Genomic DNA, 27,159 nt, shown 5'->3' on the forward strand with positions numbered 1-27,159 from the left:
TTACCCAAGATCCTTCAATATCCTTCATTACACCCTGGTCACGGCTTTGGTCTTACCCATATGAATACACACACTCCCTCACACGCTTGCACGTGCACGCACGCACACACACACACACACTTTTTACCCCTGGGTGGATTAGGTGTTGTCTAATTTCATTTATTTCTCGATAGGTCTTCTTTCTAGATGCTTCTAGGGTATGGTTGAGTTGCAGTGGCGGTCAGTGCCGTTTAAAATGAAGGAGGACAATATTTATTTTCATAAACATAGCCTTATTTCTATTACAGCATATTGGATGACTGTCATTCATATTCCATTCACCCAGTTCAATGTAACAGCGATAGGTTTAGGCTACTACTAGATACTCAAATTTAACCTATACCCATCATGAGGTTGCTACAACCTTGCCTATGAATTAAAGTTTACAACGTAGGTGTACACAGGTTGAGAGAAAAATTTGAGGTGACAGACATTGACAAATGGACAGACAGCGACACATTCAATGTCGCCTTGCACACTCTTGCCTGCATCTAGCTGATATAGGGTGTAATCATTAGTCCAACAGTTGCAAACAAGAGTTTCTATTGGACAAATTCAGGTATGTTTATCCCCGTTTTGTTCCGTTTGCTTCCGTTTGAGAAATGTTTTTCAACAGAATTGGCAGAATGAATACACCCCTGATCACGCGTAAACACAGTTCACTTTCATAGCAGCCACATTGTATTCCTTCTCGCATCTATGCGCTCTCCTCCTCTCACCTTTCCCCTTCGCTTGTGGACTTCAATGCACAACACATCAGCTGTACAGTATGTGACCAGGCGAAAAAACCTTTCCAAGCCAAACCATATCACAACCGCTACACAGCCTACATTGTTGTCACCATATTAGCTAAAGTAACGTCATAGTCAACATAGCTAATAGAACTAATGCGTTAGTAACCCACTACAGTCATGCAGTAACGTTACAGTGAATAGTCAGTAAGCAGTTTAGCACTTACACTGGCAGGCCCCGGTGGCAATAAATTAGTAAAACCAAAGGTTTACCATGACTTGGAAGAGTTCTAGTGTTGTGTTGGATAGTCATAGCCAGCTAGCTAACATAGCATCTCTCTGTTTGAGCAGGGTGTTTGAGTAGGGTAAACTAGCTAGCTGCATTTTCTAGCTAAGTAAGTGAAACTGAAAAAAAAAAAAAAACGAAATCTCTATCTCTCTCTTGCTTCTCTCATTTTGGAAGAAATGAATTCGTCCAAAACTGTTCAACTATTGTATTTCTCTCTCTTTGAGTGAACTACTCAACTAGCTAGCTGTAGCTTGTGCTTTCAGTACTAGATTGGGTGGACAACATGTCAGTTCATGCTGCAAGAGCTCTGATAGGTTGGAGGACGTCCTCCGGAAGTTGTCATAATTACTGTGTAAGTATATGGAAGGGGGTGAGAACCATGAGCGTCCTAGGTTTTGTATTGAAGTCAATGTACCCAGAGGAGGATGGAAGTTAGCTGTCCTCCGGCTACACCATGGTGCTACCCTACAGAGTGCCGTTGAGACTACTGTAGACCTTCATTGTGAAATAGTGGGGTTTTATCAATTATTTGGTGACGTGGTTATATTTTGTATAGTTTTATCTAAAAATGATAACTTTTTTAATGTTTTACAATTTTTACAATTCACTGAGGAGGATGGTCCTCCCCTTCCTCCTCTGAGGAGCCTCCACTGTTGAGCTGGACTTATCAACAAAAGGCTTTGACATGTTAATGATTTAGAAGTGGTGTGTGTGATACAACAGATGGTGGTGTTAGCCTGTGATCTGCAAGCCTGTGAATGAGTCTATGGCTTTGATGGTTACAACTAGAATAGTGATGGATCTGCATTAGTGATGTGCAGTTCGCGAACGATTTGTTCTTTTTACTGACTCGCGAGTCATGATTAGTTTTTCTGTGTGACTTGTTCATTTTAGTCATTCATTTGACCTGCTGGCCGCAATGATACCTACAGCAGGATTTATACACACTCCTCAGGCTCAGCGGCTCAAGAGACGTGTTCTGACCAACAACTGTCTGTCATATATTCGCGCAGGAAAATAGATTATGAGAGAATATTTTATATTTTTTAGAACTGATCATTGATCGCATGGTGCAAGAATAAATGCAATTAATTGATTATGGAATGTTATGATGGACACAGCTTTATAGAACCAAAATGATCTTATTTGTATGCCTAGCAATCAACAAGTGTGCTCACCATTGGAGCTGTCATTTGTGACTGAGACTTGTAACAGTGTGCTTTAAACAATGTGAATGACATGTGAAGAGAGGCTTGTTGAATCATGACTCTTTCGTCGGTAGGGGGTCCTGCTTGCTCACTGCATTACTGACTCAAATTAACGAAATTGGTTGAAAGATTGTTATTTTGACTGAACGGGTTGAAAAGATCAGAGTCAATAAAAAGAGCCGAACTTCCCATCACTGAGGGAGTTCTATTAACCTGAGCCGCGGTGCACCCGCTGCATAAAATATATGTTTGAATTATCAGCCTAGTTTTCATTGGGAAGGCAGATCACTTTTGCATGTGATAACACAGAATCCTACCCATTACTTAATTTAGGCTACATCACTTTTGTTTTGAGCCGACTTCACCGTGGACTTTGAACAGGCACTTGGCTCACGCCCAAGAGGCAGCCCGGTTCTAAAACGAATGCAATCACTTTTCACCCGGTGCAAACTCCTCTCACCGGGGTAAACCAGGCCAGATAATCGAATCCCCTCATTAGAAGTTGGATTAAAACAAAATTCACATAGGTTGAGTAGGATTCTGTGTTTTCACATGCAAAAGTGATTGTTTTTGATAAAAACACTTGGTATGCCTTCCCAATGAAAACTAGTTTGAAAATGTGAACATATTTTATGGAAAAGAGATGCATGTTTCTGAAACGATGCACTATGCTGCCTTGTTGACAACATGACCGAGCGGCACAGATTTCTGTTCCGTTTGAGGATGGCGCTCCTCCCTCACTGCTTTTGCCCGGTCTCGTCACAGGCCATAGACCTGTGCACCGCGACTCAGGTTAATAGAACTCCCTCCTTGAGCGGATGTTCGTGGGGCCGGTACACAGTTATAAATAATTAGTACACTGCGATTTGACCGCAAGAGTCACAAACATATATTATTTGATAAAAACAGAATAATTTCAAACCTTGAGTACAGTGGGATAAGATCACATATGCCTCTCTATTTATGTGTGGGAATACTTTGGAACAGATTTCCTCAATTAAAATCACGTTGAGCTGATTTCCTGGTGATTTTACAGTATTTTATGTCCAGCAACGAAAATTATTATTTTACTCAGAAAACTTGGGAGGGGGCCAAATAAAATCACCCTTGGGCGGTATTTGTCCCATGGGCAGCCTATTGGGGAACCCTTTTCTATGGGGTGCATTCATTGTTCACTGGTGTTCCGCTAGCGTTACATGTTGATGTATGGCCGCATCTAATGTTCTTTGTATAACATTGTTTTGTTTATGTCTGTTTCCTTTTTGTGAGTTGAAGGTGATGCATGAAGTTGTGTTTTGGCTGTTTACATTTAATATTAATTTACCGTCCAACATCCCTGTGTTTTTGCTTTGTTGGTATAGCCAAGGTTTGTGAAGGGAAACTTTTCTATTCAAGCGGATTGGTCTGTCGCATGACGGGCTGTAAATGGAACAGTAACTGTTTGCGCTGTCCTCCTAGTTGTGTGGGAGTGTTGAACGTTTTCTTCCTCTTCTGTTCATGCTGCTGGGTTGGCCAGTGAGGTAGTGACAGATGCTACAGTAACTCAGGTCTCAGTGTGGAAACGTGCTGCTCTGAGGCCAGTGCTTATTTTGGAAGTGTGCTGCTTATTTGACTGTTACAAGGAGCAGGCTTTTGCTGACAAGCCTCTAAATTACCAGCCCCTCATATCACACGTGGACAGCCTTGGATATAAGTTAGTAACACTGATATTTGGCAGTATGGGCCACATAGACTTACAGTACCTGGCTTCAGATTGCAGGCCTGCCTAAGACTAAAACAAAGTAACTAGTGAGGTACTGCGCCATTTCAGCTGTGATCGGCAGCCTAGCTGTATGAAGAAGAATGTGCTTTCTGTATCATTGAGTGTCCATGTATCCAAGACCTTTGATACATGAATCCTTCTTGATGTAATGTATGATAAAACATATTTAAGGTTTGTGTGATGTCATATTGAACAAAAGACAGTCATCTTTATGCTGTTTAGTTTAATTCAGACCAACCACCTCAGTTCAGAAAATCAACATTGTTTTGAAGAAACGCTTCAGTACACAAAATATGTCACAATGTTATTAAAATAAGAGTTTATTTAGGGGGTTAATGTCTTATTTCTCCATGCGTCCTCCTGACTGCACCTTGCTTTTAGATAATGTTCCTACACAGATTTGATTGTAAATTATGCCTATGACAAAATACAGAATCAATGTGATTGACAAATCTTGAACTTTACATGGAAACTACATAGATTTTGCTCAATTTTGAGATTTGAGGAAGAGGAGAGGACAGGAAAGAGATCCACCCGATGAAGAGGAAGATATCCCAGAAGTCTCTGGTCTTTATGGTCCCCAGAGAAGATCTTCTGCAAGACAAAAACAGTCAGCCCCAGCATTCTACTTCCCAGTCGTGTGTGCGTGCATTAGCATGTGCGCCTCACGTTTAGCCACAGGTGTAAGCCACATCCAGGTACTTGTAGGTTCCTACACAGGGATCTCCATACAGAGAACTGGATGCTGGGACGTCACACTGGCTCTTCCCATCACACCTGTGTCAACAACAGGTACAGGTTAACACTAGTCATGTATTTCTACAGGTACAGGTTAACACTACAATATTTCTAATAGTACACACTGCAGGTTTCAGTACCTCTCTGACAGCTTACTGGCGGTGGTGGATTGGTTGAGGCAGTTGGTGTTGGCTAGTTGGTTATCGGGGCGATTAAAGGAACACACTAGCTGGTCACGGCGACCATAGTTGGCACTGTGGATCTGGATCGTACCTTCATCTGAGGGAGATGAGGAGGAGAGGTAAGGCTGGAGGTCTTTGGTGTGTGCTAGTGACTAAGATAAATAGTATGTAATACTGTGCTCTCATATATATATATATATATATATATATATATATATATATATATATATATATATATATATATATATATATATATATATATGAAATAGGAGAATATACTGTAGAGCAGAGTGTTGACAAGCTTAGCCCATTCTAATAGGGCATCAGAGCCTTCACACGTGATGCTGCGTGCTGCAAAGAGTGGACAAACAGGAGTTACACACCACACTGGCCACTGCTGGGCAGACATAAATAAAGACACCTTTTCATAGCAGACACACATTAGCCTGGTGTATCATTATTATATAGAGACCGACTGACTTGCTAGGATGCAGGTGTAGGTGGTTTCCAGGTATTTGTAGATTCCGACACAGGGGTCAGAAGTACGGAAGACTTCAGTGTTCACTTCACACACCCGTTTCCCATTGCACCTGGGGATATCAGGAGGTAAGATGAGCGATGGCTGGGATTTAATCAAAAGAGTGGTCAACAAGCATGAAGCGCTTGACATTTAAAGCAGACATCTGCAGTGTTGGCTTTAAGAAAATTAAATTGGCTTTAAAAAGGGACATTGGCGATACTGCGATGTGCTTTTCAATAATGCACCCCTGACTGAATCCCAGCCTGTCTATCAAATAAACACTTGGTGTGTGAGTACCTCTGTGAGAGGACCTCAAGGGCGCCCGTCTGTGAACACTGTGTTAGTCAGCTGGTTGGCAGGTCGTCCTTCTCTGCAGGTGGTTCCGTCAGTACAGAGCTCTCTCAATGAAGATCACTCCAGAATCTAGCAGGGAAAGAAAAAGAACAGGTAAAAAGACAGACAGCACTACAGAGAGACCATCAGGGTAGAGTGGGTGTGTTCGTACCACAGCTCAGGAACTGGACGTTGTCTCCATTGTCACAGGTGACCACTCTAGTTGCTGAGTGAGAAACAATTATCACATTAACTGAACAAAAATATAAAAGCAACAAAGTGTTGGTCCCATGTTTCATGAGCTGAAATAAATCGCATACATTTTCCATATGCACAAAAAGCTTATTTCTCTCAAATGGTTGTGCACAAATGCATCTACATCCTTGTTAGTGAGCATTTCTCCTTTGCCAAGATAATCCATTGTTAAGAGAATTTCTATCTCTAATTCAACCTAAGCTTGAATCATTACCAGAGGTTGTAAGGCTCTGGTTTTAATCATAAATGATTCAAGGTCCACAACCAGCAAGAATGATCTGTATTTTTATTCATGGAGAGCTCTGGCGCCAAAACCCATACACTCCTGTTTTATACCTCTTGACACACAAAGGCACTTTGCTCCGCCCACCTTTAGGAGGCTTTCTTAAACAGTTTCCACCTTTCTCCTTCACCCTGGAATGTTTAGTCCCACCCCCCTCTGTTAGTGGGTTGATAATTCTAACACAGTTTACACATTTATACTGTATTTGGGGTGAAATCCTTTAGTCATTATTCTTAAAATACAAATTAATCTAACATCCATCCACCTTACAGGTATTTCTGTCTGTAATAAATCCCTTTTGTGGGGAAAACCTCATTCTGATTGGCTGGGCCTGGCTCCCCAATGGCCTGGCTCCCCTTGCCCAGTGATGTGAAATCCATAGATTAGGGCCTAATTTATTTATTTCAAGTTACCGATTTCTTTATATTAACTGTAACTCAGTAAAATCTTGTTGCGTTTATATTTTTATTCAATGTAGACGCGCACACACACACTATTACCCACACGTACCTGCAGCCGGTAGTGTACAGCAAGCTGCAGCCAGCACTGAAAAACATCACAGCTAGTTCAGCTTTTCTAACCTTGGTCAGTCTCTTCTTTGCAATTCTTTACAGGAGAAGTAGTGTACAGCATATACAGTAAGTATAGTGTACAGTATATAGTATGGTACAGAGTATAGACAGACATGGAACAGCACCTAGTCCCCAGATAATACAGGATGCTGTATACTAGACCTGGGTCATACTGTTTATATTGGACTTCAATTACTTTCAAATACAAACTGACAAATTTAGAAACATCTGGAAATGTTGTGGGAAATAATCACTATATTAAAAATCAAAGTTCTCTTGGCTAGCCACCTGCCCGTTCAGTCCTCTGGAGTGCTAACCCTAGCGCTCCACAGCAGTACCACAGGATTTAACTTAATGACACTTAACAATAACATTGCATGAATGCTTATTTCTCATTCCAACAAAAACTCTGTACTTTTCCTAAATTTGGTCCTTGATGCTGGAGAGAACACTTCCGTACCCCACCCTCAGATTCAGCTTGATCGAATCACAGTTCTATGCTAATAGTAAGTACGTCGCTTACCTTTATTTAACAGTGGCCACTGATTCTGTGTGATTCGTCAAAACCTCCTCCGATGGCAAAGCACTCAAAGATCTCTAACAGGTCCCTTCGTGGTCGCCAATTATGTTGTGGAAAATAATCACTATACTTTGATTTTTAATAAAGTTCTTCCAGAGTTTTTGTGGAATCAATAATGACTTTATAAAAATTTCAACAAAGCCAGGCTAATCTGCAGATTAGGCCCCCTCTCTCTTCCCTAGCTATATAGTCTCCTTCACACACACCGAGTTTAAAATCCCTCCCTCTTCAGTTTCCCGCTCTTTATTGCTCCGCCCACTTCCTTTGTCTATGATGGCGGCTAAATTCAACTTTCATTCAGTTCAGAATCAATAGTAATACAATCAATCCCTTATCTTGCAAAAACACTCATGTTTAGTTTAAACTCTGTTCAACCCCGGCTCTCCCGGGCTTGACCTGAAGACTGATTGTTGAACATGACAGGTCCATACTTAAATCTTTCAAACCCCACCCCATCATGCTGTAATCAATCAAGAAGATAGCCCAGGAGAGAAAGGTTTAGCCTGAACTCTGTCCACTTTGTTTGAGGAGAGAGGCAAAAGGCCACAGTCTGGTTTCAGTCTCTGATAAAGTAGGACAGCCATGGATTTAAGTAAGAGTGAGCAATTCAACCCTAGTTCAGATTCCCACTTCACCCACACAGTGAAATGACCCAATTAACTTATTTGCCTAGCAACAAAGAATTCTAACTATGTTCGTGATTAAACCAGTTTTATCTCATAGTCCACTAAAGAATCTCCATCAGAAAATACTGGAATGCAAATACATATGTTACAATTCAGTATACTCACAGGTGAACGCAGTCAGTCTTAAAAGGAGCATGATTCTGTATACAGGTGTGGTAGTAGCTGGTTCAGGTGTGGTAGTAACAGGTAAGATGCTACGGATGGTCACCTGGCCAAATACACCTGATTAACATTTGATACTCGCCAAGAACAGATCCTTGTTTGCAAAGCATCAACCAGGAACACAAAGCACAGCAGATTAGCAGTCATATTGGCAACACACAACTAAACGCTCACGCCAGCTCAAACCAGAAGTTGTGTGTGATGTGCTGTCCTCCCTTTATGCAATCACCATGGCATGAAACCCATTTTAGTTATCGTTGTGTTTTATTTTCACTGGGTGTAAATGTACCCGTGATTATGTAACTCAATACTGATTGTGTCCATAAATAATATAATAATAATAAGCCATTGAGCAGACGCTTTTATCCAAAGCGACTTACAGTCATGCGTGCATACATTTTTTTTTTGTGTATGGGTGGTCCCGTGGATCGAACACACTACCTTGGCGTTACAAGCGCCGTGCTCTACCAGCTGAGCTACAGAGGACCACAAACATTTAGTTAATTCTCAGATAGTGAGAGAATTTAACCAGTGCTTAATTTGAGCCCGATGGCATCGTTCAGTTTTGGACTGTTTCATTCAGGAACCTATTTCCAGTACCTCCTGGCAAGAACAATTATTCACTTTTTGCAATGTAAAAATGAGTGCTGAGCAATTAACCGAAATGTCTGTTATTTTTCAGTTTTCAAACTAATAGACCCGTGTCAGTGCCATTATTTGAATTCCATTTTCAGTTTTTTTCTGTGAGCTCAATGCGGACATCGCACAGTTTCTCTGGAGATAAATCAGATCCAACCTGAACTGTGAAATGTAGTAGGGAGTTGTAGTTTCCAACAGGCCAATATTCTACATAGCTTAGCGCATAAAACATAGTAAATAACTACAATGACCATAATCCATTGCGCATCTACGGTATGCGTTTCTTTTATTCCTGTTACAGAAGAGGCAGAAGAATGCTTGATCTTGAGGGGATATAGAGAGCCGCTGTTGCTTCGCTAGGTATCTCAACCTAAAAATACATGAGCTAAGTGATTGATAGTTGTTATTCAGCAGTCAAAAGTATGCCTTAATTACTTTAAAGAAATACAAAATAGTGATTTTGTCAGACAGCATATGCAGCAGCTCTATAGAGATGAGTTGACTTGGAATGAAATAAAGTGAAATAAACCAAATGTAATATACAACTGAAAAAGTGAAGTAATGTGAATAAATTAGGGTTAGTTACTTGATCATCTGTAATGGGCAGTCACTACCATCATGGGAATGTTAGTTTTATTTGTAATACTGTATTCAACCCAAATAACTACTTCAAAAATAATTAGCACTACCAAAAAGTGTAATAAAAGCGATCAAAGTTCATTTGAGTTGCCTCTTATGAGTCAGCAACTCCTTTCCGGCGTTGCACTTAATCATGCATTTCCTTATAGAATAATAGCCGCGCGAAGGGTTCTGTAGGAGCTGCAGCACCCGTGATAAATTGAAGTAAATCTGTCAAATTTAGAGTTACTGCTGTCTGTTCAGAAATAAATTAAATAATTCCGAATAGCCTACTACACCATGAGCCTAGAATTTAGCCAGAGGATCAATAGTATCTTTTTTTTTATAGCCTAGCTGTGGATTGTGTGTAGCCCAATAACAAGGCATAGCATAAATTCAGCAAGGCATAGCATAAAGTCAGGAACGCGCTGCAAATCTGTCAGTTAACAGCATACAGGACTTTCCCAATATGTCAAATACAATCGCGGGAAAACACTGGTTGAAAGCCAATGGCTCTTGCTGAAAAAAAGAGAACACTGCAGGCCACAAAAATATTTGATCGACAACCCCCAAATATTGTTTTACAAAGTAAAACAAGACCGATAGGCTTTTAGGCACGAACATATCCGCCATCACCGGCGAGTGAACTGCCCGTCAATGGGTGAGCCACTGAAACTAAAGCATTTTTAGGACAACTTTCCTCATATTGTAGCCTACAATGTGCGTGTCTCCACACACCTAGGCCTGCTATTGATGGATTCAAGACAATACCGTTTTATTGATCTCAGATTCAGTTTGTCATTGCCAAAGTATCCTGTCAAATGCGATGATATGCATGCAATACTTAAATTATAACGGGGAACCCCCGGCCTGCCCCAGTTTTCATGCGCCTGTCTTCCCATAGCCTATGTGGGTGAATCGCAAGACGGTATTGCCATTTCAATACTGCAATCGCCAGTTATCATATTTCAACATAATTTACACTATTGACTATGTCCTTTGTTGTTTCTTTACTGGACCTATTACAGGTGTAAACTTCGATTATTTCAAGTTGTTTGATCATCTCACCTTGAGCTGGCTTGTTTCTCTAAAAGGAGCGTACTCTGGTATAAATGCGCATTATATCCTATGCCAGGGGTCCCCAATTACTTTCAGCCGTGGGCTGATTTTTGCTTGAGGGAATTCTATTAATGGCCCAGGTGAACCGGGTAAGCATTGATTGCATTCGTTTTGGAAACGGGCCGCCTCCCGGGCATGAGCTGGGTGCCACAAATTTGGCCGACGACGAAGTGTACATGCCATGCTTACATCACTGGGACCCTAATCAATCAAACACACTTTATTGGTATGGTAATATTTACCTAAAATGTCACAAGGTTTTTAACGACAATCATCTAAGCGGTAATTTTGAGGATGGAAAAACAGTTTCAGTGTCAACTTAAACGACCAAAACCAGATAGAAAGCATGCAGAAAACATATTTCAGAACGAACAATCAAATAAAAGCTACACAGTCAGGAAGAATCAGAAGAAAAAAACGGCATTCATGGTACGTGCCTCTTAATTGACTTTTGTTATAATGTTTGAGCAGAGGAACACAGCATTAGCCATGGCAAAATGCATAGAATTGCAGGTAATTAGCTTTAAAACTGAAAAATTGTCTCTCAGCTCCATGCCAAACTGTATAGAATTGCTGGAAATTAACTTTAAAACAGCAACATTTTCTCTCTGCTGCTAAGATACTGTTTACTCTTTCTCTTCCAATGAACTGTGGGGAGGTCAAAATAACTAAACTATCTACCAAATCTATTCATTTTTTTTTTGCTAATATATTACATTTACATTACATTTTAGTCATTTAGCAGACGCTCTTATCCAGAGCGACTTACAGTTAGTGAGTGCATACATTCTTTTTTAATTTTTCATACTGGCCCCCCATGGGAATCGAACCCACAACCTTGGCGCTGCAAACGCCATGCTCTACCAACTGAGCTACATCCCTGCCGGCCATTCCCTCCCCTACCCTGGACGACGCAGGGCCAATTGTGCGCCGCCCCATGGGTCTCCCGGTCGCGGCAGGCTACGACAGAGCCTGGATAATATATGATGGGGATCCCTTGGTTGCCGGTTTGCCTGGGTGGGGGTCCTTTGGCAAGAAAAGTTTTTAAAAACCCTGCATTAGATGATATAGGCTACTTTCAGTCATTCACGTCTTAGCAATAGGCTACAAGCCGCCTTGATGAGTTCATTACCTTACACATACGTTTATGTGAGTACAAGATGACTGATAATATTCTGGAAACTCTCAATCAAGACATGTGGAAGTTATAAATGTTTCATGGTTATTTAAACAGCATTTATTAGTATCAATGAATATTTGATTAATCCATTACTATAAATAGTTAATAATGCGATATATTGAATTTGGGGTCAGATTTTGTGACTTAGTAAGTAGTCCTACTCCTGAACTCACCAAAATAAATCCTCTGTTTGGCTTCAACCTCATAATCAACTCTAAATTTAGATGATCCACTTACCTGGGTGAGCTTTAGTAGGAGTAATGTACGTGTGTGGAAGCTACATTGAAATGTCCAGAAATATTCTTAACTTTTTGTATTACCAGCAGGGGTGTAAAGTACTTAGGTAAAAATACTTTAAAGTACTACTTAAGTACTGTACTGTACTTTACTATTTATATTTTGGACAACTTTTACTTCACTACATTCCTAAAGAAAATTATGTACTTTTTTCTCCGACATTTTTCCCTGACACCCAAAAGTACTCGTTACATTTTGAATGCTTAGCAGGCCAGAAAATGGTTCAATTCACACACTTATCAAGAGAACATCCCTGGTCATCCCTAACGCCTCTGATCTGGCGGACTCACTAAACACAAATGCTTTGTTTGTAAATTATGTTGGAGTGTTGGAGTGTGACCCTGGCTATCCATAAATAAATAATTTTTTTGCCGTCTGGTTTGCTTAATATAAGGAATTTTAAATTACTAATACCTTTACTTTTGATACTTAAGTATATTTAAAAACAAATACTTTGACTGAAGTAGTATTTTACTGGGTGACATTTTCTGTTAAGGTATCTTTACTTTGACTCAAGTATGAGATTTGGGTACTTTTTCCACCACTGATTACCAGTCATATTGCAACTAATGGAGAATGAGCAAATTATTAAGTTAATGTTCCCTTCTCCTGAGCAATGTAGCTTTCATTGGTTGCAATGTATGATCCCTTTTTCTTAACAATGATTTTCATTTGCTGTCAAAATCACCTCCAGTAAGGACATTTACTGGAAGATCCTGATCAGACACAAGACAACGAGACAGTGGATGGGAAATCTATTAAGACGTTCAATTTCTTAATGTTTTTTTACAATACAATTTGAACATGGATTGATAACATTTTGCCTGAATAAGTTACATAATAAATAAATCAATGATGCAAATTAAAAACAGATTGTATTTTTGCCTTTGGGTCGTCCCCAAACTTTCTGGTTACAGAGCTAGAATGAGATGAAGGATTAGACAGTGATGTCATCAATCTGAAGATTATCCAGGAAGTATATCGGCATTGGAAGCCAAATTGAACTCCCAATGAATGGATCTGACGGAAACAATGGCAACAGTCCAATTTTATTTGCCACATGCGCCGAATACAACAGGTGTAGACATTACAGTGAAATGCTTACTTACAAGCCCTTAACCAACAATGCAAAGTACAAAAAAAGTGTTAAGCAAAAACAAATAAAAGCAAATAACTAAAGAGCAGCAGTAAAATAAAATAACAGTAGGGAGGCTATATACAGGGGGGTACCGGTGCAGAGTCAATGTGCGGGGGCACCGGCTAGTCGAGGTAATGTGGGTAGAGTTAAAGTAACTATGCATAAATAATAAACAGAGTAGCAGCAGAGTAAAAAAAGGGGGACAGGGTGGGGGTGGGGGGGGGGGGCAGTGCAAATTGTCCGGGTAGCCATGATTAGCTGTTCAGGAGTCTTATGGCTTGGGGGTAGAAGCTGTTGAGAAGCCTTTTGGACCTAGACTTGGCGCTCCGGTACCGCTTGCCGTGCGGTAGCAGAGAGAAGTCTATGACTAGAGTGGCTGGAGTCTTTGACGATTTTGAGGGCCTTCCTCTGACACCGCCTGGTATAGAGGTCCTGGATGGCAGGAAGCTTGGCCCCAGTGATGTACTGGGCTGTACACACTACCCTCTGTAGTGCCTTGCGGTCGGAGGCCGAGCAGTTGCCAGACCAGGCAGTGATGCAACCAGTCAGGATGCTCTCGATGGTGCAGCTGTAGAACTTTTTGAGGATCTGAGGACCCATGCCAAATCTTTTCAGTCTCCTGAGGGGGAATATGCTTTGTCGTGCCCTCTTCACGACTGTCTTGGTGTGTTTGGACCATGATAGTTTGTTGGTGATGTGGACACCAAGGAACTTGAAGTTCTCAACCTGTTCCACTACAGCCCCGTCGTTGAGAATGGGGGCGTGCTCAGTTGACTCTGATATTTCCTGGTCTCGTTTATGACATCTCAGTCTAATCCCTCTTTCTCTCATTCTGGCTTCAGAAAGCCTAAAGGGGGACAGAAATACCTTCACAACGTAGACAGACAGACAGACAGGAATGGATCAGGCATTTGCTGCATAGCTTCGCCTAGTCTCCTGTTGCTTTCCCTGGAATAACCTAGCGTAGACAGTTCTCCCAACCAACCAACCTCTTCACTGATTCTGAAAGTGATACACTCCTCACACACAGTGCATTCGGAAAGTATTCAGACCCTTTGACTTTTTCCACATTTTGTTAGGTTACAACTTTATTTTAAAATTGATTACATTGTTTTTCCCCCCTCATCAACCTACACACAATACCCCATAATGGAAAAGCAAAAAACAGGTTTAGACATTTTTGCTAATCCATTTGTTATTTTTAAATACTGAAATCATAGTTACATAAGTATTCAGACCCTTTACTCAGTACTTTGTTGAAGCACCTTACAGCCTCAAGTCTTCTTGGGTATGACGCTACAAGCTTGGCACACCTATATTTGGGGAGTTTCTCCCATTGTTCTCTGCAGATCCTCTCAAGCTCTGTCAGGTTGGATGGGGAGTGTTGCCGCACAGCTATTTTCAGGTCTCTCCAGAGATGTTAGATCGGGTTCAAGTCCGGCCTCTAGCTGGGCCACCCAAGGACATTGAGACTTGTCCCGAACCCAGTCCTGCGTTGTCTTGGCTGTGTGCTTAGGGTTGTTGTCCTGTTGGAAGGTGAACCCTCGCCCCAGTCTGAGTTCCTGAGGGCTCTGGAGCAGTTTTTCATCAAGATTCTCTCTGTACTTTGCTCCGTTCATCTTTCCCTCGATCCTGACTAGTCTCCCAGTCCCTGCCGCTGAAAAACATCCCCACAGCATGATGCTGCCACCACGATGCTTACTGTAGGGATGGTGCCAGGTTTCCTCCAGATGTGACGCTTGGCATTCAGGCCAAAGAGTTCGATCTTGGTTTCATCAGACCAGAGAATCTTGTTTCTCATGGTCTGAAAGTCTTTAGGTGGCTTTTGGCAAACTTCAAGCGGGCTGTCATGTGCCTTTTACTGAGATGTGGCTTCTGTCTGGCCACTCTACCATAAAGGCCTGATTGGTGGAGTGCTGCAGAGATGGTTGTTCTTCTGGAAGGTTCTCCCATCTCCACAGAGGTACTCTAGAGCTTTGTCAGCGTGACCATCGGGTTCTTGGTCACCTTCCTGACCAAGGCCCTTCTCCCTGGTTCCAAACTTCTTCCATTTAAGAATGATGGAGGCCACTGTGTTCTTGGGGACCTCCAATGCCGCAGAAATGTTTTGGTACCCTTCCCCAGATCTGTGCCTCGACACAATCCTGTCTCTGAGCTCTACGGACAATTCCTGCGACCTCATGGCTTTGTTTTTGTTCTGACATGTACTGTCAACTGTGAGACCTTTTATAGACAAGTGTGTGCCTTTCCAAATCAAGTTGTAGAAACATCTCAAGGATGATCAAAGGAAACAGGATGCACCTGAGCTCAATTTCGAGTCTCATAGCAAAGGGTCTGAATACTTATGTAAATAAGGTATTTCTGTTTTATTTTATTTTATAAATTTGCCAAAAATTCTAAAAACCTGTTTTCACTTTGTCATTATGGGGTATTGTGTGTAGATTGCTGAGGATTTTTAAAATGTAAATCCATTTTAGATTAAGGCTGTAACGTAACAAAGTGGAATACTTTCCGAAGGAATTGTAAGTCAGGTGATATCAGAACAGATTTAGGGGAAGAGCTTTTATAGATTCAGATGAAAACCAGCTTTCACAGTAGTTTTCCTGTTACAAAATTTGATTTATCGCCACATCTAATATTCTTTGTGTACCGTTTGGTTTTGTGAGTTGAAGGTAATGCGTGAAGTGATGTTTATTGCCTGTTTACATTGAATAATAATTTACCGTCCAACATCCCTGTGTTTTGGCTTTGATGGTATACCCCAGGTTTGTGGAGGGAAACCTTTCTATTCAAGCAGGCTGGTCTGTCTCATGGCGGTCTGTGAATGGAACTGTTATGTATGGTACGACGTGCTGTACGTCGTACTGTACGTTGTTATGGTTTACGACAGTGTGCTGCTTTACGGATGAATGGGTTGTCAGAATGTGTGGCACATGTCATTAAATGACAGAGTGATGTACAATGTGAAACTGTGCAGATGTCCGTTCTTCTACAGCTAGGCTAGATATAACAGGAACAGTGACTGCTTGCCCTGTCCTCTTAGTTGTGTGGGAGTCAATTTGAGCATTTCATTGTGTTTTGGCCTGATTTTGGCTACATTCAGTTCTGATCTAAAGTGGGATGAAGTTTATGAATGTATATATTGTTGTCCACTGTAAATAGGAGCACTCCACTGCTTTTGCAATTGCACTTTTGCCCTTGAAGTCCTGTGTCCACGTGTATGTGTGGACTACCATCTCCTGTGGACGCCAAGTCCCGGTCAATTCTGAATGGACAACTGGAAAGAGTTGCTGAACATTTTCTTCCTCTTCAGTTTGCGCTTCTGTTCATACTGCTGGGTTGGACAGTGAGTTAGTGACAGATGCTACAATAACTCAGGTCTCAGTGTGTACAGTGCCACGCCCTGGCTCTGGGGACACTGTTATGTTGAGCCAGGGTGTGTAGATCTATGTATTCTATTTCTATGTTGGGAGTTCTAGTTTGTTTATTTCTATGTTGGCCTGAGTGACTCCCAATCAGAGGCAACGAGTGTCAGCTGTGGCTGGTTGTCTCTGATTGGGAGCCATATTTAAACTGTCTGTTTTTCCCTTTGTGTTTGTGGGTTCTTGTTCGTGTTGGTTTGTGTTTGACCATTGACTGTCACGTTATCGTTTTGTTGTTTTTTGATCGTGTTTCATAAATAAAGAGTATGTTCGTCTGCAACGCTGCGCCTTGGTCCTCATCTCTTACCGGCGACCGTGACATTCAGAAAGCATTCGTATACCTTGATTTATTCCACTGGGTTAGCCTGAATTCAAAATGGATTTCTTAAAAATCTCACCTATCTACACTTTTTTTGCAAATGTATTAAATGAAATACTGAAATATCTAACTTACATAAGTATTCACACCCCTGAGTCAATACATGGTAGAATCACCTTTGGCAGCGATTACAGCGGTGAGCCTTTCTGGGTAAGTCAGAGCTTTGCATACCTGGATTGTACAATATTTGCGCACTACTTTTAAAATTCTTCAACCTCTGTCAAATTGGTTGTTGACCATTGCTAGACAGCCATTTAAGTCTTGCCATAGTTTTGACTTAAATCGACTTGAAAAACTAACTAGGCCACTCAGGAACCAACGTCGTCTTGGTAAGCAACTCGTGTATATTTGGCCTTGTTTTAGGTTATTGTACTGCTGAAAGGCGAATTTGTCTCCCTGAACCAGGTTTTCCTCTAGGATTTTGCCTGTGCTTAGCTATTCCATTAATTTGTATCCTAAAAAAACCTCCATAGTCCTTGCCGATGACAAGCATACCCACAACATGAAGCAGCCACCACCATGCTTGAAAATATGAAGACTGGTACTCAGTAATGTGTTGTGTTTGCCCTAAACCTAACACTTTGTATTCAGGACAAAGTTTATTTCTTTGCCATATTTTATGCAGAAGAATGTGCTTATTGTTTCCTTAAGTGCCCATGTATCCAAGACCTTTGAAATGTTTAACATAATGTAATTTGTGGATTCAAATAAAGCATTAAGTGTGTGGCATTGTTTCGTAATATTGAAGAAGACACACCAAGTCTTGTCTTTTGCTGCTTAGTTTAATCCAGACCCACAACCTCAATTCAGAAAAATCAACATTGTTTTGAAGAAATACTTTAGTGCACATTTTTTACATTTTAGTCATTTCGCAGACGCTCTTATCCAGAGCGACTTAGTGAGTGCATACATTTTCATACAGGCCCCCCGTGGGAAACGAACCCACAACCCTGTCGTAGCAAGCGCCATGCTCTACCAACTGAGCTACATTACACAAAATGCAGAGTATTATGGTAATGTTATTTGAAATGAAGTTAATTTTTTGGGTTAATGTTTCATTTCTCCATGAGTCCTCCTGACCGTGCCTTGCTGCAGCACGAGGAATAAAGCTCCAGAAGGCCTCATTTAGTATTTTTTTACTACACACAAATTATGCCTATGACAAAATACATTTGATTTACAAATCTTGAACTTTACGTGGAAACATGCAGTTTACATATGTTTTACACTCAATTGAGACTTAAAAAAGGAGGAGAGGCCAGGAAAGACACATCCAGCCAATGAAGAGGAAGATATCCCAGAAGTCTCTGGTCTTTGTTCCTCAGAGAAGATCTCCTGCAAGACAAAACAGTCAGTCCCAGCATTCTACTTCCCAGTCGTGTGTGCGTGCCTCACGTTTAGCCACAGGTGTAAGCCACATCCAGGTACTTGTAGGTTCCTATACAGGGATCGCCATACAGAGAACTGGACGCCGGGACGTTACACTCGCTCTTCCCATCACACCTGTGTCAACGACAGGTACAGGTTAACGCTAGTCATGTTTCTACAGGTAGAGGTTAACACTACAGTATTTCTAATAGTACACACTGCAGGTTTCAGTACCTCTTTTCCACCTTACTGGCAGTGGTGGATTGGCTGAGGCAGTTGGTGTTGGCTAGTTGGTTAGCGAGCCGATTAAAGGAACACACTAGCTGGTCACGGCGACCATAGTTGGCACTGTGGATCTGGATCGTACCTTCATCTGAGGAGGAGGGAGGAACAGGAGGTAAGGCTGGAGGTCTTTGGTGTGCAAGTGACAGTAATATAAACCGTGAATAATACATAATCATATGAGATGTGAGTATACTGTAGAGCAGAGTGTTGACAAGCTTAGCCCATTCTAATAGGGCATCAGAGCCTCACCACATTTTAATAGGGCATCAGAGCCTTCACACGTGATGCTGCGTGCTGCAAGGAGTGGACAAACAGGAGTTACACACCACACTGGCCACTGCTGGGCAGACATAAATAAAGACACCTTTTCATAGCAGACACACATTAGCCTGGTGTATCATTATTATATAGAGACCGACTGACTTGCTAGGATGCAGGTGTAGGTGGTTTCCAGGTATTTGTAGATTCCGACACAGGGGTCAGAAGTACGGAAGACTTCAGTGTTCACTTCACACACCCGTTTCCCATTGCACCTGGGGGTTATCAGGAGGTAAGATGAGCTATGGCTGGGATTTAATCAAAGGCGTTGTCAACAAGCATGCAGTGCTTGACATTTAAAGCAAACATCTGCAGTGTTTACCGGGAACGTCAGGAAAAATGGCTTTAAAAAGGCACATTGACTTTACTGCGATGTGCTTTTCAACAACACACCTCTGACAATCCCAGCCTTTCTTTATCAAATAAACACTGTGTGACTGAGTGTACCTCTGTGAGAGGACCTCCATGGTGCCCGTCTGTGAACACTGTGTGTTGGTCAGCTGGTTGGCAGTTCGTCCTTCTTTGCAGGTGGTTCCGTCAGTCCGTCCGTACAGAGCTCTCTCAATGAGGATCACTCCAGAATCTAGCAGGGAAAGAAAAATAACAGGTAAAAAGACAGACAGCACTACAGAGAGACCATCAGGGTAGAGTGGGTGTGTTCGTACCACAGCTCAGGAACTGGACGTTGTCTCCATTGTCACAGGTGACCACTCTAGTTGCTGAGGAAGAAACATAATTACCATCACTTTAGAGATGTAGATGCGCGCACACACACACACACACCACCCACGTACCTGCAGCCGGTAGTGTACAGCAAGCTGCAGCCAGCACTGAAAAACATCACAGCTAATTCAGCTTTTCTAACCTCGGTCAGTCCCTTCTCTTTGCAATTCTTTACAGGAGAAGTAGTGTACAGCATATACAGTAAGTATATAAATATGGTACAGAGTATAGACATACATGGAACAGCACCTAGTCCTCAGATCATACTGTTAATATTGGACTTCAACTACAAATTGACACATTTAGAAACATCTGGAAAATACTGGAATGCAAATACATATGTTACAATTCAGTATACTCACAGGTGAACGCAGTCAGTCTTAAAAGGAGCATGATGCTGTGTACAGGTGTGGTAGTAGCTGGTTGAGCTGTGGTTGTAACAGGTAAGAGGCTACAGATGGTCACCTGGCCAAATACACCTTTAATTAACATATATTGATACTCGTCAAGAACAGATCATTGTTTGCAAACCATCAACCAGGAACACAAAGCACAGCGGATTAGCGGTCATTTTGGCAACACAGAACTAAAATCTCACGCCAGCTCAAACCACAAGTAATGTGTGAAGTGCCGTCCTCACTTTACGCATTCACCACGGAATAAAGGCCATTTTAGTTATCGTTGGGTTTTATTTTCTCTGGGTGTCGATTTACCCATGATATTATAACTTCATACTCAACGTTTCAGTAAACATTTAGTTATTTCTCCATTAGTGAGGGAAAAAAAATCAACCAGTGCTTAATTTGAGCCGGATGGCACCTCCATTTTGGACCGTTTAGTTCCGGAACCTATTTTGGTCGGATCCGGTACTTTTTTACCCCCGTCACCTTTTGCAATGTTAAAGTTATAATAAAAGCGATCAAAGTTCATTCGAGTTGCCTCCTTCTCAATTCTTTGTAAATTCTTCAAACACTTAAATGTGAGAAACGTCTAATTCTGATGTGAGAGAGCTGGTTGCATATATTTCCTTATAGAATCATAGTGTCCTGGACTGCAAAGTGTTCTGGAGGATCTGCAGCACCCATGATGAATTGAAATAAATTTGCCAAAGTTATAGAATTACTGCTGTCTGTTTAGAATAGCCTACTATACCATAAGAATACCTATAATTTAGCCACAGATGATCAATAGCTTTTTATTGCCTGGCTGTGGATTGTTTGTAGTCCAATAACAAGGCATAGCCTACAGTCGGGAGCGCGCGGCAAATCTGTCAGTGAACAGCATGCAGACAACAGGCCTTTCCCAATATTTCAAATACAAATCGCAGGAAAATACAGGTTGGAAAGCAAATGGCCCCTGCTGAACAGAGAAGACATCGGTCTGCTGTAGACTATCAAAATATATTTGATCAACTTCCAAATATTGTTTTACAAAGTAAAGCAAGAGAGAACGCGAGATAGGCTTTTGCCACGAACATCACTGGCGAGTGAGCTGCGCATCATTGGGCGAGTCAGTGAAACTGGAAAGCATTTTTAGGACTATAATTTCCTCCTCATATTGTAGCCTACAATGTGCGTGTCTCCACACACCTAGTCCTAGGCTATTGATGGATTCAAGACAAGGTGGTTTTTATTGATCTCAGATTCAGTTTGTCAGTGTCAAAGTAGCCAGTCATTTCAATCATTTGTGCGGTATTAAAGATTCTGCCAAAGTCTCCAGTCATGTAAAATTTTGCAGCATTGCATTAAAATGAGCTTATAAAAAAAATGCAAAATTTTTCCTAGACCCTAAGCTACAAAAAAATGTTTCCCCATGTGTGCAACTTCCTTAAGCACCTCTATGCCACTATGCAATCTGATCTCAGAGCATTTTGTATTACTCTATACCTAAATCCGTAACACTCCATTTAGTATGAAATGTTACGAATTAGCAAAACGTATGATTAACTCAGAAAAAAGAAAGAGTATTTCAAAGATAATTCGTAAAAATCCAAATAACTTGACAGATCTTCATTGAAAAGGGTTTAAACACCGTTTCCCATGCTTGTTCAATGAACCATAAACAATTAATGAAGATGCACCTGTGGAACGGTCGTTAAGACACTAACAGCTTACAGACAGTAGGAAATTAAGGTCACAGTTATGAAAACTTAAGACACTAAAAGTGGCCTTTCTACTGACTCTGAAAAACACCAAAATAAATATGCCCAGGGTCCCTGCTCATCTGTGTGAACGTGCCTTAGGCATGCTGCAAGGAGGCATAAGGACTGCAGATGTGGCCAGGGAAATAAATTGCAATGTCCGTACTGTTTTTTTTTTGCCTTAAGTAACCATCTGTCTTATGTAACCATACATAATAATATAATATAATATGCCATTTAGCAGACGCTTTTATCCAAAGCGACTTAGTCATGCGTGCATACATTTTAGTTTATGGGTGGTCCCGGGGATCGAAACCACTACCTTGGCGTTACAAGCGCCGTGCTCTACCAGCTGAGCTACAGAGGACCACATAACATACGGTTCATACTAATTTGAGTGTTACGGATTTACTTTTACTATGTTACGTCTAGTCTGAGACCAGGCTGTAATACGATGATATGCATTCAATGCTTTATTATTACAAAAAAAAAAAATCCTAATGCGCTCTGGTACCTCAGAGCTCCCCAGGTCACCCCCCTCTCACGCTCACTTTGTGTTCTGGCACCTCCTGATTTACCAATTAAGCGCTGAATTTAACTACGTTTTCATGCGCCGGTCTTCCCATATTCACATAGATGACTACACCATATGTGAGTGAATCGCAAGACAGCGTTTTCTTGGTTTTTCATTTCAATACTACAATCGCCAGTTATCATAGATTTCAACATAATTTCCGCTATGACTTCTTCGATGGGGTTTAACGGTGGATGGCATCCAATGTTAATGGTGCATTACCGCCACCAGCTGGATGGGGTATGAATAAGGTCGTGGTGGCTCTACTACCATTGTTTCTTCCCCGCCACTCATTCCTTCCAATCTTCTCACCGCCTCCTGCGCCTTACCCTTGCCACCTCATTCTCCTTCACCCTAACAGGTCACCTCCACAGTTGCAGCATTTACCTTCATCTGGCATACAATACTCTTCTGCACACACTTGACACATGACCAAATCTTTTACATTTATGACACTGAAGGGGCTTGTGCACAAAAGCTCTTAGAGGGTATCTCATGAATCATAACGTTATATGATAAGGGAGAGACTCTTCATCAAAGAACAGTAACATGGATTAAGTTCATTTATTTTCTCCATCCACCATACAGGTCAGTCGACGTGCACCAACCACTCCATCGATGTCTTCAGTAATATCCTCTGCCTTTATTTCTTGCGCCACTCCGATCTTTGAGTCTTAAAACACGCTTCTTCTGTTCCGCAGACACACAGATTTTCCTGGAGACGTTAAACAGATTTCCCAAGTAGTATTGACTACTTGGGAAATCTGTTTAACGTCTCCAGGAAAATCTATGTGTCCGCTATGACTACACCATATGTGAGTGAATCGACTAAAAATGAGTCGTGGTTTCTTATTTTCCAACACAGCTTTACTTCTCGTTTCCCTTTTTCTTCGCCACTGTAACCCACTCACTCACTTTCTGTACTATTAGTTTCACCCGACTCACTAGCGGTTTCAAACAAAACCTCAGTTTCCGCCATCTTCTCCACCGGACTATCAACCTTCTGCTATGACTATGTCCTTTGTAGTTTCGTTATTGGACCCATTACACGTGTAAACTTTGATTATTTCAAGTTGTTTGTATTGTTTGATCATCTCACCTTGAGCTGGCTTGTTTCTCCTGCTTCTCTACAAGGAGCGTGCTCTGGTATCAATCTTCAATTCTCAATTACATTCAACCGTGAGACGAGTTTTGCTTGAGGGGATTATATTAATGGGCCTGGCCTGCCCCAGGTGAACCGGATAAGCGTTGATTGCATTCGTTTTGGAATTGGGCAGCCTCCGGGGCATGAGCTGGGTGCCCCAACTACGAAGTGTACACGCCATGCTTACATCACTGGGCCAATAATCAATCAAACAAACTTTATTGGTATGGTAATAAAAAAAAATGTTATAATGTTTGTGCAGAAGAACACAGCATTAGCCATGGCAAAATGCATAGAATTGCAGGAAATGTGCTTTAAAACTGCAAAATTGTCTCTCAGGTCAATGAGAAAATGTGTAGAATTGCAGAAAATGTGCTTTACAACAGCAACATTTTCTCTCCGCTGCTAAGATACTGTACCTTTCTAGCTAATAGGTTGTTAGAGTTTACACTTTCTCTTCCAATGAACTGTGGGGAGGACAAAATAATGAAACTATCTACCAAATCTATTCATTTTAAAATGTTGATTACTTCTACTTTCCATTATCATTCACCTGACGATAAGACAATACATTACTTTTTTTTTTGCTAATATATGATGGGGATCCCTGGTTTGCGAGTTTGCCTGGATGGGGGTCCCTGGGCAAGAAAAGTTTGAAAACCCCTGCATTAGATGATATAGGCTACTTTCAGTCATTCATGTCTTAGCAATATATACAGAAGGCTACAAACCGCCTTGTTGAGTTCATTACCTTACACATCCGTTTATATGAGTACATGATGACTGATAATATTCTGGAAACTCTCAATCAAGACATGTGGAAGTCATAAATGTTTCATGGTTATTTAAACAGCATTTATTAGTATCAATTCATATTTGATTAATACATTACTATAAATAGTTAATGACGGGATATATTGAATTTGGGGTCAGATTTTGTGACTTAGTAAGCAGTCCTACTCCTGAACTCACCAAAATAAATTATCTGTTTGAAATATCCAGAAATGTTAAAACTTTTTTGTATTACCAGTCACATTGTGACTAATGGAGAATGAGCTAATTATTAAGTTCATATTCCCTTCTCCTGAGCAATGTAGCTTTCATTGGTTACAATTCATGATCCCTTTTCCTTTCCTTTTCAATGATTTTAATTTTCCTTCAAAATCACCTCCAGTAAGGACATTTACTGGAACACCCTGGTCAGACACAAGACAACGAGACAGTGGATGGGAAATCTATTAAGACTTTTAATTTCTTAATGTTTTTTTACAATACAATTTGAACATGGATTGATAACATTTTGCCTGAATAAGTTAAATGATCAATGAATAAATCAAATTAAATACAGATTGTATTTTTGCCATTGGGTCGTCCCCACTCTTCCTGGTTACAGTACTAGAATGAGATGAAGAAGGATTAGACAGTGATGTCATTAATCTGAAGACTATCCAGGAAGTATATCGGCATTGGAAGCCAAATTGAACTCCCAAAGAATGGAGCTGACTGAAACAATGGCAACAGTTGGCTCTGATACTTCCTGGTCTCGTTTATGACAACATCTCAGTCTAATCCCTCTTTGTCTCATTCTGGCAACAGAAAGCCTAAAGGGGGGACAGAAAAACCTTCACAACACAGACAGACAGACAGGAAGGGGGAGGGATCAGGCATTTGGAGCATAGCTTCGCCTAGTCTCCTGTTGCTTTCCCTGGACTAACCTAGTGTAGTCAGTTCTCCCAACCAACCAACCTCTCCACTGATTCTGAAAGTGAAACACTCCTAACAATTCAGGTGATATCAGCACAGATTTAGGGGAAGAGACTGGTTCAAATGAAAACCAGAATACACAGTGGTTGTCCAGGACCAGACAGAATACAGCAGGCCTAAAGCATTTCCATCCACAAGAGGCAGCATGTTACTCTCCGGTGTCTCTCTCGCTCTTCATCCTAAGTGCAGCAGACAGACAACGTCTTTGACCACTGTGATTATCACGGTCGTCAGTCTGTCCCATTCTCACCATTCAACATGGTTTTCTACAGTTCTACGATGAAAGCTGCTCGTGAAATGCTTCAACATGAAAGCTTGGCAGATGATTGGTAACCCTGATTAGAAGCACCAGCTGCTAATCGGTTGTGCCCTACAAATGCTGTTTTGAAATAAAATAAATTTGTACCAACACACTGAAGAAGGCTGTAAAGCCAAAACATCTGTGTATACTATCCCTGATGCATTGAGGAAAAAAAAGTGTATAATGAAGTAAGCTTTATGCGACATCTTTTTGAGTGCGGACCCATTACACCATTTTGTTTAGAGTAACGACAAGACAGAGATATGGTGGCCTGGTATTTCCCAATGGCTGTGCCCTTCACATACAGCATATTGCACTTAGCGCAGTGGTTATTATTCAGAGACTGGGTGGGGAACATCAGAGCCATATATATGGATATAAATAAATATGTCTCTGGGGAACATTAGTAAGATCACAGTTTGTTGTTCACACAATGGTCTTTAAGAAGGGTGTCGAGTCAGCTAGGAGGTTAGAAGGCACACTATGTGGTGTATTCTCCCAATGAACATAACACAGGCCTGGTCCAAAAACAACCCCTACCCCCTACACCCTTTTGGTTTTCTAATCTACATGAACCAGATAGGCAGAAGTTATTTGGCAGAAGTTCCCCTAAGCCTATTGGAAGGCTAGGTGGAGCCGTCGCCATACTGCTAACAGAGGTTGTGGGTTGCTCTCAGACCAGGCCATTATCAGTGCTCGCATACTTCACTAATTGACAGGCCATACAACTAATCGGAATCACAACAGCTGAATTAAGTCTGTCATGACCTCGAAACCATTGGATCTGGTAGAACATCATGTGGAGTAGAGAATAATATCTGCTCTGTAAATACTGAACATTCTGACCCTGTGAATAAGCCCTTGGACTGCCTTGTCAATCACTGATAGTACGGAAACACAGACAACTTCATCATGATCCATGTTAGGAAGAAGTACAGTATTCACCTCCTCAGCTCTTTACTGATGGGACACCCCTGGTGGTCATTTAACATTAATATGGCCAATCCCATACTGACCTCTAGCCTCTAGCCCCTCGCCCCAGGGCACTACTTCCAGTAGGCTGGATAGCAGTGAGCAATATGGGGAAAGTTCCACATAGCCTATCAGGGGAATGGTGGCACTATTACCATATTGATTATATCTATCCAGTTCTATCCTCCTCAAGTGCCTAGGGGGTAGGGGCTAGGGGTCAATTTGGAACTGGCCAAGATAGAGATTGTGGTCTCAGGGAACACCTGTGTCACTTCCTGCAATCAGAAAAGCCTCTCTTTCGGATAGATTTACTTCCTGTTTATACCTGTTTTAACAGCTAAAATCATGAAATTGTTTCATAAAATTAATTGACATTATTATCCTGCACTTAACCTTTATTTGACCTTTTATTCTCCATAACAACAGGTGTAAACAGTA

General features: G+C 41.3%; 1 protein-coding gene and 1 pseudogene across 1 annotated transcript; both read right to left on the reverse strand.

Moving 5' to 3' along the window:
- Positions 1–4,700: 4,700 nt before the first annotated feature.
- LOC121542926 lies at positions 4,701–8,314 on the reverse strand (annotated as a pseudogene).
- Positions 8,315–18,252: 9,938 nt separating this feature from the next.
- LOC121542925 (L-rhamnose-binding lectin CSL2) lies at positions 18,253–23,727 on the reverse strand. The gene is made up of 10 exons (XM_041852555.2): positions 23,640–23,727; positions 20,189–20,291; positions 19,898–19,933; positions 19,769–19,822; positions 19,551–19,686; positions 19,209–19,318; positions 19,035–19,079; positions 18,735–18,873; positions 18,528–18,635; positions 18,253–18,467 (listed from the first exon to the last, which is right to left on the reverse strand). The coding sequence occupies exons 2-9, from the start codon at positions 20,217–20,219 to the stop codon at positions 18,530–18,532; spliced, it is 657 nt and encodes a 218-aa protein (XP_041708489.1). The 5' UTR covers positions 20,220–20,291; positions 23,640–23,727; the 3' UTR covers positions 18,253–18,467; positions 18,528–18,529.
- Between the last annotated feature and the right edge of the window lie 3,432 nt (positions 23,728–27,159).

The sequence above is a fragment of the Coregonus clupeaformis genome, chromosome 17 (genome assembly GCF_020615455.1).
Source record: "Coregonus clupeaformis isolate EN_2021a chromosome 17, ASM2061545v1, whole genome shotgun sequence".
Lineage (NCBI taxonomy): Eukaryota > Metazoa > Chordata > Actinopteri > Salmoniformes > Salmonidae > Coregonus > Coregonus clupeaformis.